Source organism: Stylophora pistillata, chromosome 3 (assembly GCF_964205215.1).
Source record: "Stylophora pistillata chromosome 3, jaStyPist1.2, whole genome shotgun sequence".
In the NCBI taxonomy this organism is placed as follows: Eukaryota; Metazoa; Cnidaria; class Anthozoa; order Scleractinia; family Pocilloporidae; genus Stylophora; species Stylophora pistillata.
The window spans coordinates 3,965,001-3,980,000 of NC_142521.1; the positions used below are offsets into that span (position 1 = coordinate 3,965,001).

At 38.2% G+C, this 15,000-nt stretch overlaps 1 protein-coding gene, 1 long non-coding RNA gene and 1 pseudogene across 3 annotated transcripts in view; all 3 read right to left on the bottom strand.

Annotated features, from left to right (window-relative positions):
• LOC148734160 (uncharacterized) overlaps positions 1 to 5,097 on the bottom strand; it is a 5,910-nt gene extending 813 nt beyond the window's left edge. The window contains exons 1-3 of one of the 2 annotated variants that reach the window (XR_015998494.1): positions 4,199 to 5,097; positions 3,461 to 3,487; positions 1 to 2,880 (exon numbers count right to left, since the gene is read on the bottom strand). The exon at positions 1 to 2,880 is cut by the window's left edge and continues 813 nt beyond it. This is a non-coding gene — a long non-coding RNA (uncharacterized LOC148734160). Of the gene's footprint in view, positions 2,881 to 3,460; positions 4,172 to 4,198 lie in introns of those variants that run through there. The other variant, XR_015998493.1, reaches the window with a different exon arrangement.
• Positions 1 to 8,769, bottom strand: part of LOC111340228 (techylectin-5A) — an 18,957-nt gene extending 10,188 nt beyond the window's left edge. The window contains 6 exon segments of the mRNA XM_088752381.1: positions 5,659 to 6,039; positions 6,342 to 6,459; positions 6,592 to 6,848; positions 7,447 to 7,536; positions 7,777 to 7,864; positions 8,171 to 8,769. Coding sequence (XP_088608507.1) covers positions 5,659 to 6,039; positions 6,342 to 6,459; positions 6,592 to 6,848; positions 7,447 to 7,536; positions 7,777 to 7,864; positions 8,171 to 8,239 — 1,003 coding nt within the window. The 5' untranslated portion in view covers positions 8,240 to 8,769.
• A 5,485-nt stretch (positions 8,770 to 14,254) lies between these two features.
• LOC148734161 (microfibril-associated glycoprotein 4-like) overlaps positions 14,255 to 15,000 on the bottom strand; it is a 1,842-nt pseudogene continuing 1,096 nt past the window's right edge.

Sequence of the window (15,000 nt, forward strand, 5' to 3'; positions counted from 1 at the left end):
CAACATGGTTTTAGTTAAACCAGTGTCTTCTGAGGCGCTTCCACCAAATTAATTTAGAAGGGAACAACAGCGCTAACCGATTCAATATCTTCTCAAGAACATGTCAAAGTCTATTAAAACGCAGAAATTAAAAATAGTAAGAATTGGTGGTTCACGTTAAAAATCATTAAAGAACAGTTCTCAGTTTGGCTCGATAGTGCTGTCACTTTGCACTAGTTGTTCATAGTGACTTACTCATTACTTTCAGTATTTGTTCGAGCTTTTCTTCGACGAAATAGGGGACATACAAGAAATCGCAATTCACCTCTAAAACAAAAATAATAAGCTCTTCTCCCAATTGGACACCAGATATGACTGCGTAGTAATAATTGCGTTGTACGCGAAGTTGCAGTGTGAGAAAAATGAGTGAGGAAAATAATTCTAAGTGCTGTACAGCGCGGTTTTTAACATAGATTACCTAGCTAAATGACCTGCTTGTCTTTGATATTTATGATAATATAGGAAGGTCCCCAAGGAATACTAATAACCCGGCGTGTAATTTTGTGATTGACAAAACCTGATAACTCAGGTTTATGTTTGAAAGGGCAAATCATTTAGTACATTTCACTCCAGAAGTAAATAATCTCTTAACTTTCGTAATTATTATTTTGGTTTCAGGCAAATGGTGTCGAGTTGAAAGATACTAAGTTCCTGAAACATACATCCAAGCTTTGTTAGCAGGCATGCCGAATGCTTTTATAAACGTGCGAGGGTAAAAATACATTTGCGGCCCCCTGTATGGAGAGAAAAATCCAAAGTTTTTTATTACAGGGATGGTAGAGTGAATGATGTTATTTCTGGCCTGAGTCATCAAAGTTCTGTACCATTAGAGTTAAGAAAAGCTATCGGGGGAATATGGAGGTTGCTGCAAGTAGTAGCTGTTAAACTCTCAACAAGCTTTACAGGCGGCCAATTAAAGAGCATGGGGCAAGAAATCAAGCACGATTCTCACCCAGTAAACTAAAATGGTTGTTGGCAATTGAGATGGACGAGCAACCAGGGAATTTGAAGTAATCTGGTGGCCTGATCTTTTCTCAGGCACTAAAAATGGGAAACTAAAAATGCGATTTTATGTTCCTAAAGTGATACTTTGATTTCAATGATGTGTAGTACACAGTCTAATTGACTTGTTCGTCATGTTTCCATAAATTTAGTAGCTGTTTCTTGGCAGTTTTTGTAAGTTTGTAAAATGTGTTTTGCATTTAGAGGAACAAACTTGTCTGTAGAAGGCTAAGATTAAACCCTGAATACAGCAAAATGACCCTGTAATATTAATGCAATTCATGTCTAGCTGGGCGCACAATACTCTGATGCCCTTCATTCTGTTGTAACCAAATTCAGAAGAAAAAAAAAACACCTGGAGAAACTCTTAGAGGGATAATATCTGTGGACTTTCAACATTTCTATGGTCATCAGGAATGACAGAATAAAGCAGTAACTGTTCACAAAGTCTTAATTCACTTAACTGAAAGAATAATGAGTTGGAGGGAACTATAGATCATTTTTTTCCAAGCATCTCTAATAATTCATGATGAAAATAATAATAACATTGATACCAATAATAATGATAATAATAATAATAACAGTGATAACAATAATAATGATAATAATAATAATAATAATGATAAAAATATTTACAATAGTTAGAGAAATAATGTTCATTATCCTGATGGTTATAATTCCTATGATTATTTCCATTAATCTAATCATTATTATTATCATTCATATTACTATTATGATTATTTCAATGTTTATCTATGAACAAAATAGTGTTATTGTTAGTCTAGCTGAATGAGTATCCAAGTGATTGAAACTGGGGCAAAAACAAATTAAGAAAAGACAGAAAAACCCCAAAAACTGTTCAGGACTGCAATTCTTGAGTTGGCTCATTGTGAAAGGTTTTGGGACTTCATTAAGCTAGTGCTGTCTGTAGTGGGCCCTGTGTCAAAGAGAGAAGAGTAGCAGCTGAATTAATAATAATAATACTAAGGACAATGATAGCATTGATTGACCAAAGTCACCCTATGACTAATAACAGATGATACGTGACAAACAGCATAAGCAACACACTTTTCAAAACAAAAAGAGCAAGCTAAAACTGCCATCAGATAAAAATAACTGTCCATAAAAGACTGACAGCATAGAGCTGAAAAAAAAAATAGGGACTGGTTCTGCCATCAGATAACAACAGTCCATAGACTGACCACCCAAGAGAAACAGAACAGATCGGTGGTTCTGCCATCAGATAACAACAGCCCATAATGGACTGACTACCCAAGAGAAACAGATCCACCTGTTAGTTCTGCCATCAGATAACAACAGTCCATGGACTAACTAACCAAGAGAAACAGAACTAGGCAGGTGGTTTTGAATCCGAAAACAACTATTTAAGACCTCTGTACAATGTGTCTTAGAAAATCTTCTGCATTCTAACAATCTATTGAAGAGACAAACTATCAGAAACACTTGAATTTCTATTTGGGGGGAGGGGGGAGGAATTAAATGAAAATCTACTTGCCTCAGCATGCCATCCTCACTGAGCAGCCTATTTCAATTTGAAAATGATGATCACAATCATAAAGATAATGATAATGATAACAATAACAAATCATTATTATTATCATTTATATTACTATTATGATTATTTCAATGTTTATCTATGAACAAAATGGTGTTATTGTTAGTCCAGCTGAATGAGTATCCAAGTAATTGAAACTGAGACAAAATAATCTCAAGAAAAGCCAGGAAAACCCCAAAAACTGTTCAGGACTGCAATTCTTGAGTTGGCTCATTGTGAAAGGTTTTGGGACTTCATTAAGCTAGTGCTGTCTGTAGTGGGCCCTGTGGCAAAGAGAGAAGAGTAGCAGCTGAATTAACAATTATAATAATAATGAAGACAATGATAGCATTGATTGACCAAAGTGCCTCCGACTAATAACAGATGATACGTGACAAACAGCATAAGCAACACATTTTTCAAAACAAAAAGAGCAAGCTAAAACTGCCATCAGATAAAAATAACTGTCCATAAAAGACTGACAGCATAGAGCTGAAAAAAATAGGGACTGGTTCTGCCATCAGATAACAACAGTCCATAGACTGACTACCCAAGAGAAACAGATCAGATTGGTGGTTCTGCCATCAGATAACAACAACCCATAATGGACTGACTACCCAAGAGAAACAGATCCACCTGTTAGTTCTGCCATCAGATAACAACAGTCCATGGACTAACTACCCAAGAGAAACAGAACTAGGCAGGTGGTTTTGAATCAGAAAACAACTACTTAAGACAAGCTCTCTGAACAATGTGTCTTAGAAAATCTTCTGCATTCTAACAATCTATTGAAGAGAAAAACTATCAGAAACACTTGAATTTCTACTTGGGAGGAGGGGGGTAAATAAATGAAAATCTACTTGCCTCAGCATGCCATCCTCATTGAGCAGCCTATTTCATTTTGAAAATGATTCAATCACAATCATAAAGATAATGATAACAATAACAAAATCATTAATAATAATGATAATTATAATAATCATAACAATAACTACAATGACAAAGTCCGTGTTAGTCTGGCCTCTACCTTGCAGAAAATACAGCCCACCAACTGAAGCTGAATTCTTTAAAGGCATTGTATTGCAATTGGTCATTGAGGCACTCAAGCCACCTCACCACGACAAGGTACGAACATTGAGGTGGAAAAAAGGGTCTGTAAAATTGACTCCATGCTGATTCGAGATGAGAAATCTGTGTTCGAAGCTTCTTCAGTTCCACTCCAAGGGAATTTACTCTAGCTGATCTTTCGGTAAGTTAGGAAGCGAGCTCTTCGGAGTCGTGACTGAGTTTGGCGCCAAAAGAGAAATTTTTCGCGCCTTCGGGCTCAAAGTCTAGCGTGGCGGAGTTCACCAGATTTACGATAGTCATAAATCCCGCAGATTTAATAAGTTCGTCGGGGATTGTTTATTACGAAGAAGATAGACCAGCTATTAGACCGAACGTGAACACAACGTGAACGAGGTCGGGAATCCTGGCTAACCACACTACTTCGAACGATGAGTTGGCGGGCTGAAGTTCCCGTGTCGCCACACTTTGGATTTCGTCGGGAAATATCTTAAATACATCGCATTTGAAATATTTACGCAAATGAACGTCACATACCTCTTTCAAAAGTAGATACCAATGCTTGCAAGGGTCAAGTGTGGCACTTGTAATCCTGCAAAGACTCTGCGTGGTTAAGTTAGCCGGTGGAAACCCGCACGTCGAAAATCCGACTGCCTCTATGACTTCATTTCGAATGGTTTCGAAATCGAAAACATGATGCTTTTCGACATTTCGACATGAAAAATCTCGTCGAGGTTTAATATTATAATATTGGTAAGAATTTAACCAGGATACGAGGCCAAGTCGTGCGACCGCCACAGGTTTTGTACCAAAACAAATAACATCGTGTACTACGATCGCAAAGCGTGAACACTGATCGATCCACCAAGTGACGCAATACTGGAAATTCGATACGGTTGTTATTCAGGTCGTACGGCACATGAAAATTGCGATATCTTTTGTTACTGTTTTATGGCAAACTAAGCGAAAGAATCATACCTAAATAATCGAAAGAGAGGCTTTTCGAATACGGCGCCTCGCCGGTATTGCCTCTTCTGTGAAAAGGAAGGATCTTTGAAAGACTACGTGATTAAAAATGTCGTTATAAGGAAACAGGCAGAAACAGAGAAAACGCAGTATTTTATGACCATTACGCGCACAACAAACTTCATTTCATTTCATGATTTTGATTTTCATCGCCAACAGATGACCCCGCGTTAACTCGCACGCAATCGCGTATCTCTCGTGGATTCGTGGACGCTAATCTGTTTAATTACATTGTGGTGTAATTAATGTGATGACATCCACCCAACGCCTTCTTCCCCAAACCTCGGCATCAGTTTACGATGCCTGCTGAGAATTTTTTTCTTGAGCAAAGCTCGTCATGCCTTAAATAATTATTAACCACACACTGGGAGGTATCAAAGCAGCTACTATTAAGACAAGCCGTCTATAGTTAAAATTGAGAGATCGTCAGTTACTCGACACCTTTTCGCGTTTACTATATATGCCTTGAATATATACCTTTGAATGCAAACGTTGTAGTGATGGGTTCTTCTAAACAAGGTTTATATTCCAAGATATATATTCAAGGTATATATAATAAACGCGAAACGGTGTCGAGTAACTGATAATCTCTCAAAACGTTTGTATTAAATTGTTTAATTGAGTTGCGAATTCACCATTAATTTTTAATCGTCAATATTCTTATTTATCTATTAATTTACTTTTATTTTCTTTAAAATTTATTATTTTTCGGTCATTCCGGAACTCCGGGTATTCCGAGTATTCTGGTTCCGGTTCCGAATTCCAGCATTCTTTATTTTGCAACCTACCATCTGCGAACACTTTCAGGTTTCATCAAAGTCTGGTATGTGCTGTCTAGGATTCTATTTCGGTGAGCTTAGCTTATCATTTTTTTCCATCTTAGAAGGCCATTGCTGTAAAAGAATTTGACCTTTACTTTAATTCACACTCTTTTCCCCCGTCGTAATGAAAGGAAAAAAATACCGTTTTACCTGAATAAGAACCGCGAATCAGCCTGAACTTGTCCTTTTCACTCTTGATACGAAACTCGCTATATTCGGCATAGACAGTATTCCCTTCAAAGTCTTCCAAGTCTACACGCAGTATGTTGTTGTCATGTGAGGTCAGGCGGTGAATCTTGTCTAGTCCGAGCCAAAATTCACCATTCAAGTCACCAAAACCACATTTGTAATCGGTCCAGTCGCGGTAGAAATCAACCGAGCCGTCCAGTCTCTTCTGGAACACTGTCCATCCTCCACCAGCTGTTGTTTGGTCACAGTACACATTAAAAGCAGGCAAATTGTCCGGTTTAACGGTGTACATACCATCAGTCTTTTCGCCAGATATATAGATCTCGGCACAGTTTCTTTTGACTGAAAATCAATTAAAAAAAAAAAAGAAAAAAACCAACAAATCACTAACTTTAATTGTTTAGATGTTGACTGCTTTTTCGTTGCCTTCACTTTTTTTTCCACTGGTCAATACTTGAACTTAATTCTGAACACTAACCAATACCATTTCTTTTTCCAAAAAAATAATTAGCTATGTTCGTTTAAAGCTATAGTTATAGGCCTTTCTTTTTTAGTCTAACTTCAGTGGTTAATATTTTGTTCTTGAAGTCAAGTTTGGACCTTTAGCGAGCAACTCCTCGCGTAGCAAAATCCAGGCATTTCACCTTTAACTTGGCAGGTTTCCCCCGTGAATCTTTCCCGACAGATGCAACGAAAACCTTTATTGGTGAATCCAGCTTGACAGGTTCCATTGTTCAAACATGGTCTACTACTGCAAGGATTCTGTTGACAAAAACAAATAAACTTCGTTCAACTTTTCCTTGTATGAAGAATAAGATCAATTTAGCCCCAGAAAGTAAAACAAACTCCTCTGGGTCTGACTCCCCCTAGTTACGTAAAAATGTAAAATGTTACCTTGATTGCAAGAAATGTATAATCTGGTTTATTGACAAGACGAAATGGAGTATGGTTTTCCTCGGTAGCGTTGTTCAACTCGCATTTTTAGCTTGCTCCCGCTACCGGTCCAATATTGATAGAGACACAGTTAGGCTCCATATAACACATCACTCTGCAGCTACCTTCATTGGGCACCTCTGTACTTTTGATCACGTGATTTGTCATGACCATGTTTGGTATTGGGTCCTTGAATATAATGTTTCGACAATCGTCTCCTATGGTAGACAAAACGAATACATTCTTTAGTTTCCACTCCCTCTTAATTTCTTATTTTCACTGATGAAAGAAGGCCTACTAAACAACTTCATTTTAAAACTGCCTGAGGACCTTACCGAGTTTTCCCTGGAGGGGATGTTCATCTTTTAAAAATTCAATTCAAACTGAGAGGTTTTCATTAGCACAAAATTATCTTTGCGGGTGAGTAAATCAGCGGAAAGGAAATATTGAGGAAAATGTCGGGAATATTTCAGTTCATAGCGATAATTATCAAACCGCGACACCTGTTAATTGATTGTTTTTTCATCAATTTGAGCCTTTTATGCGCATGCTGGGAAGCTTTTTTGCAAACACGATAAATAAGCACATTGTCTACTAGTTTGTACAGACGACTATTTAAAGCTTGTTGAGTTTTCATCATAACTTGTTTCTTAGATTCCATAATAGGAAACATTTTGAGTTAGTTAACGGGAGTGTCTGCTTAAAGATTACTTGCTTTGATCGACATTCAACGTATGTAGTTCGTCTATAATGGTTTCGAGGAAACGACGCCAGAAAGATGAAATACAAGAAGTTTAAAAGAGGATTTGTACTCACCAGTGTAACAAAAACATGGTGGGAGAATACTTCCAAGAAAAATAAAGAGACTATTGGTGGTCGCTTGAAGGAAAAACTTGAACTGCATCGCTATGAATTAAAAATGGTAAACTCAAAAATATGTTTTCTTGAAAATTTGAACGATACCAAATGTTGGGCAGGTGTTCGGCGTTTATATGTTAGCACAGGCGGCCTAAGCGTACTGTGTATTAAGATCGAATTTCAAGCGTAGTTGTGGACCGTTAAAAAAACGACAAATTGAAAAGAAAAAAGAAGAAAAAATTCAGAAGGATAATAAAAGCGAGGAATAAAACATGCAAGTCTCCTTACCTTTTTTCCTTAGCCGCTTTGTTGCCAACGGTCGCTTTAACGCTGTTTTGGTGACTTGCTTTGTAACGCGTTCGGTGTCAACAGTCAACTGTAAAAAAGGAAAAATTATAAAAAAAATCAAGAAAAAATTAAAAAGGAAAATGAAAGCGAGGAATATATCGTATGAATTCTCTTTTCCTTTTCTCCGTAGCTTCTTTGTCGTTTACGGTCCCTTTAACGCTGTTTTGGCGACTTTCTTTGTAATGCGTGTGGTGTTACCGGTCAACCGTGTATAAAAATACTCAAGGCTGGAAACTTCAACCGGTCCCGTACCACTCGAAGGCCGATAAATTCCACAAAAGTCAACCGATCTCCCTCAAATTTCCACCCGCGAGAGCGCTTAGCTACTACCTACCCGTTCCAGCGGCAAAAGTTTCCAAATTCCGCTGCATCGATCCGAGAGCCGCTCCGTTTTACCATCCATTCTGGCTAAATTGCTTTGTAGGTACGCGTAATCCTTTTGCCCTTAATACGGGATTCAAATATCAAAGCGCGTCGAGTCGAATTACATGCACGACTCCCAAGGCGGTGTTGTTTGACAATAGGGAAAGGAGGATTAGTCAGGTATCCCACAATTCCACGCTTCGAACTATATTATCGAGTCGCTCTAGTCATGTGATTACTCAGTCGAGATGGAGGTAGTTGAGATCAACAGCGAAATGCTCTCGCGTTCGCCACTAATTTATGTCAACTGGTTGGATTTGGATGGTCAGACTTACATCAAACTTTCCAATTTGGCTTGTTGTCCGGGACTTCCAGGCTTCTCAATGTGATATTCTTTCAATTTACCCAAACAGCTTGAGGATGAAAGCGAAGATCGAAGACGTTCATTGCTTATAATCTTCGACTTCACTCCGGCCGGACTAACACTCAGGGTCTTATAATAATTGAGAAGAACTTACCACCTTTCTATAACATCAAGAAATGGTTAGATATTCTAGTCTTCTCGGATAGGGACGAATAAATGGAGGTCCCTTCTCATGCAGGGTTGGGGTAAGAAGCGTTAACTTCCCACACACGACATTACTGTGTGATGGATGTCCTCCCCTGGGGTGGGATGGGTGGGATATTGGGCGCACTTAATTCGGAGTCTCGCTCTGTTGTATGACCCTCACCACACTCTGGTGAAAGTGATTAAATAAATACTTCGATTGCGTCGAAAATCGGTCTCTTGCCGCTTCGGATATTCGACCATATGACGAATATGAAGGAAACGACAACATCCCAGAAATTCCCTGGCCAGACTTACAAGTCTCAAATTGTAATTGCAGTTGCTACCCGACGAAAGGAAAAATCGCCGTGAAAAGCCAGTCTTCTGAAGAAGTGGCAAGCGACTCGAGTTACCAAAAGAAATAAAGAAAACACTCCATCACAAGATACTAACCTTAATTCAGAAGCAAACCTTTACACAGATGTACTAAAAGGGGCATTTAATACAGATAGCAAAGGCTATTGATCGATCAAAAGCGGGCCGGGTGATACACCAGTCGAGGAAAGACGTCAAAATTTTGGCGCCAGTAGCCCTTATCGCCTTTACGCCCACTGTGCGAGAGCTCAGCGGACTTTGAAGTTTTGAAACAAGGTTATCGGGTCACACAGGTAAAACTTTCAAGTAAAATCGAAGCAAACGGATACGTTTGGAGGCATTTTTATTCATTTTCTTAAGGATACAGCGTGTTCTCGTCATGGTTAGACATTGTATTGCGTACGGGTGCAACAGTCGCCGCAATAAAGAAGAATCAAAGAAATTATCGTGGCACTCGTTGCCGTTGTCGAACAAGGAATTGCTACAAACATGGCTGGTTACGATCAAACGTTCGAACAAACCGCTAAGAAAGAATTCCTACTTATGTAAGAAACATTTTGCGAAGGAATGTTTTATAAAAACCCTTGGATGAAACGGGATACGGCTGAAGCCTGGAGCTGATCCCACAAAGTTTGTGCTTTACGGCGCAACAAAAGGAAAGAAAGAGGCCTTGTTGTAGAGGGGAAGCCATGGACACAATCAAAAGCAAAACATCGAGGAAACTAAATTTAACTACAGATACCGATGTTGCAGAAGATGATGAGCTTGAATTCTGTCAACCATTTGAAAGTACTCGACTACATGAAGATTTTTCTGTTAACCATCAAGAACCACAGGAAAGCAAGGAGGACGAGCTTAACATGAACAACAGTTTGAAGTGAAGATATCATGTCTACATGAGAAAATAAGTGAACTCGAGAAACTGCTCCAGGAAGTAAGACATGCTAGGAAATAATTTGAAATACTGTGCAGCCAGAGAGCTTTTAACATTGATAGTATTAAGAAGAATAACGAGTTGATGAATGAGTCAGAACAGTTTAGGGAAAGACAACTTCTTGAGACTAGAAGAATTGCAACCTTAAGGATCCACCTAGAAAGGGCAATTGAAATGATTAAGAACTATCATATTTTAGATTTTGTCCCCGTTACTTTTTGTAAAAATGGTATTATTGACATGATTTTCCTTGTCTGTGCAATACTAACAAATTTTCAACCCCCACTGGTTGATGATAATGCATTGTTGCATAATATTTATTACTGCTGTTGAATTTTCACACAAAAATACCAACAATTAGTTTGAAATCTGTAAAAAAAATACTTTTAAAATAAACCTTATATTATGAAATTGCCTCTCAGAAAAAAAAATTACTTGCACTTATTTTCCTGGATTGTATGTTAAACAAACAACTCTGTATACAATTCTTCTTCTATTTAGATAAGACATTAAGTTCAAGAAAATTCCCTCACATTTAAATCAGTCTTGTTATCATGCAATTAAAGCCAGTGTTGAAGGAAATGTACTCTGGCAGACCGCTATCAACCCTTTACGACCACTCGTTAAAACAATTACTCAGACATCCCTACTGATGACCTTGCCAAGCCTTGGAAGACCCAAGGCAAGTCTGGGATAAGCCAGTTCCAATTTTCAACGGCCACACATTCCTACAAAATTTGGAGGCTAAAGCGACCTTCGCTAATATTGAAAAGTGCCATTATTCAGGGACCGCCAGATGGAATAATATGCTTAAGTACCCGCCAATCATAGCACAACAGGCAAATATCAATCAAACGTTGAAGTAAAGCGCATAAACAAAGCCACTCAGTCGTGCATACCACTCATAACAAAGGCGTTTTTTTTTCTATTTAGAGTAGAGCAAGTTCAAGTACTAAAGTGCATAAGTCAACTTAACTGTTACAAGAATACATAAAACCGTTCAAATCACCTTCCGTGCTCCTGAATAAGGACAAACAGCCGTTTTAATTCAGTCGACTTTCCAGCGCGTGCACTCGAATTCGATGCAATGTGACACCTTCTCTTCGATAATAACGCGCAAGGGCTAATGGGATACCCGACTAATCCTCCTTTACAATAAGGCAAACTTCACAACCTTCCTAACGATCCCCTGGAGAGTCTTTTATATAGTACGCTTGGGCCGCCTGTGAAGAGACGTGCTAAAAGTTTGCTTCATTGTTTTTGTGGATCAGTGTGCTCGTCTAATGACTGAGCTGCGATGCAGGTTAAACAAGTTACAGACTTGCTAACGACAAATGTAGCCACGAGAGTTATTTTTTTTTATCAGTTCTGTCGTTCGTCTTTGTTAATTGTAATTAATTTAAATAGTTCTCGTCTCGATAGTTCAGTTCTGTATTTATTAGTTTGTATTTTTTCGTGCTGTCAAAATGTAAATTAAGTTTGTCAGCGTTGTTTCATGTAATCGCCTTTGAGTATTGTGTAGCCTTGTTTAGTCTATTGTTTTAGCCTTTATCCGCTATATAACATCGTAGTTGTAATTTTTATTCAGTCGTTGTTATTCCGGAGTGCCGTACAGATCTTGTAAGTAGTTAAGCTTTCGTTTGTATTTTTCTGTGGCTTTTCGTATTCCTTTCGTTGTATTTTTGTTTCGTTGGGTTTAAGTTCGCATTATTAATTCTCTATTTTGTTTGTGTTATGTACAAGTGAATCGTCGAGATTAAAAATAGTGTACGTATTTCAAACTGTGACGGAGTGTCAGTTACAACAAAGATGTCAGATCACTTCTGAAATACAAACTTTTAATAATTTATCCCTTATATACCAAAAAATTCTCTTGAACGACAGAACAGCATTGCACATGATCAACATGAAGATTATGTTTGTAGTAACCTTGAACTGAAGAATGCAATGAAATGTATGAAATTCTCATTCAGTTAAACTCTCGGTATTCTGTCCAAAATCGTTCTTAATTCCCCCATAAGGCAGGGGTCGCACTGTGGCCTTATTTTTTTTAGGTCGCGTCATAAGTTGTCGTACAAATATGTCGCGACATTTACACCACCGGAGTCATGGAGGTCGCACTTGTGCGACATAAATGATATTTGAAACCAGACTGCCAACTAGTAAAACTAGTCAAAGCAATATTTATATTACAAGTAGCTCATAAAGATATTCCTTACCTTGTGACTAACGAAATGTTTATCCGTACCTGTTTGGACGTATCAGAAGTGAAAATCGTGTCTTGTTACCCTTTAAAGAAGTGTTTGAAGAGCGGTAACCATGATTATAAAATCAAAAAGTTTAACACGTAATGAACCTAAACACTACTCTTACCTTCCAGTGCAGCTGTTTAAATGAGTGACTGGTTCCATCTTGGTAACACATAACAAATACAATATCCAATAAAATATTTTAACAGAAATCCTCAGAGGGGTTTTTTAAAAGGTCAGATAGTCAAACTATTGAAGAAAGCTGGAAAGAATTAAACGTGGATAGAAACTATGCAAAAGAGTCTTAAGTGAATCAAAACAAGTCATTTTTAATAATTAACAGAGAAAATATTTTGAACCGGTGGTTATTATTTCTAACATCTTCAGCGGCATGTCTATAAAGTTTGAAAACTATTTTCTTCGAATTTTACTAAAGTGTTATGACCGGTTTTATGTCTTTCCAATTTTAAAGTAGATTAAAGTATTTGATCTTGAAAAAAATTTCGCGATAGGCTGGGCAGACACCGCAGTGTTGCACAAAAGTAATAAAAGAAGAATGTTCAAAGCTCCTCCATTACTATCGCGAGCTTTCGAAGAATTGACTCCCACTGCTGCTTGAGATGATTCAGAAATGGAGAGCGTGCAGTCATTATCTATTCTTAGTCATCCGTAGTCACCTGTATACATAACAACACTGGTAGAGGATGTGTGTATATTTTATTCAGGCTCTATGCAAAACATTTGTCTTTTTCACATCCTCTTTGCGGACTTGTCACGATACTCATTCAGTTCTCTCTTCTGGGAAAGAAAGCCAACTGTGTTTGTAGCGCAATAAACTCAAAAGGGTGGGTTTTTTTTTCTGTTTTAGCCGTCTTCTGCGCTTTTTGCGACTTTGTCGCCGAAATTTTCCAAAATTTATTAACTTTGTTAGTCCCCTCCACGCACTTTTTTTCTTGTGCGGGATCAAAGCGGGCAATCCCGAGCAGTGTTATAGACTGAGAAGGTGAAATACTTTTACATGTAAACGTTGTACACTTACTTCTCATCGAGCGCGAAATCCTAATTTGCACTTTCGCTCCGTAAAACAGCTTGATATTAATAACGTCACTTTCATCGTCGATCGACATAATCCATTTGAACGCCTTGATCCTAGCTCGTGCCAAAAATGGACTGGGCACAAACCAAACATCAGATAACCTTAGCTTAAAGGCCCCAGCCTCTCGCTGTTCATATTGTCAATGGTTCCTCACTCTTAGCCTTAAACAAATTAACCTGCGATGACTCTGTTTTAATGGAGTGATCTTGTTCGTCCACGTTACTCCACTAAGTAGGAAAGTAGGATGTGAAAAATCGACACCTGACATGCGATGTACCTAAATACCAGGTTTGTGGTAGCTGTTGATAAATAGTACAGTTAATATTGTCATAATTATAATGACAACCCCTGCTTGCCTATATTTTTTTTTTGTCCACTGCTTTGTTCCTCTTGCTGCAATCCACATTTATACACTACAGGAGATTCCATTAATTCTAAGAGGTTTCTTGATCATCAAGGGAACACATAGCAGATGATATTCAGTGTTTATTCACGAGTTATTGTTACTCTATTTTCTTCTTGCATACTTTTTTAAATATGTAGTATTTTTACAAACTTAGTTTGTAGCATTTTGGACTGATTATCATTATCTAGAACAGCCCTCTTTTAAGGCGTGACAATTTGGTGTTGGGATTAACAGTGCAATATATTAAAACCGTGCAAGGCATTTACAATAAAAACAACATAATTCAGTCCATGTCACGGGCTGAGTTAATAATGTGAATTAAACACCGGAAAGAGTTTCTGAAAAACAGGTAAGTAAGCAATTAGCCAATCAAAATCATTACCCGCTCTGAACAGACTCGTTTCCCGTTAAGTTGGTACTGTCATGGTTATATAATAAACATGACTGTTCAGAAATCCACTGGTCTTATTTTCATCTCGGTTTTCTTCAGGGAGTAATGATATCCTTTCCAGGTTTTCCAGTTCACACCATCAGCAAAGGAGGAGTGACGGCCTCGAAGATACAAGCCATTCAAATTCGAGGCGTGACAACGCTTAAACCACCAGGCTCCCTTGTACGAAATGGCGCAGTTACAATCGGGGCATTGATCGTTATCGTGATCTTTAGTGGTGAATGGCATACATGCAAAGGGCCAAAAGAGTCACCAGAATTTCCTAACATGAAGAACAATATTCATTAACTTGAACACCGATGAGCCATTTAACAAGGAAAAACAAATCTGGAACTTTTAGATCAACATACAATATAGTTTCCCGAGATACTTATCAAACTTGTATTGTTTCGTTAGGATAACTGTGCAGGATCCATCGGTGAATACCTTTAGATTTACGCCGGTCTAGATTGTATTAACTTAAGCTAAGAAGATCAATTTGTCTTCTTCGACAGCCATCGATATAAAAAAGGTTCAAGCCTCTTTACGGTAATTCGCACTTCCCATGTAACATGGGTTGAGAGGGAGGGGGAGTTGGAGGAAAAGATGAGAGAGAAATTACCGCTTCACCTGAGTAAAAACCAAGAATCGTCTTGTACTCGTCATTCTCGCCCCATAATGCCATACTCCCCTCAAAGTCTTCCAAGTCCACACGCAGCATGTTGTTTTTATCCCAGGTCAGGCGGTTTATCTTGTCCAGTCCA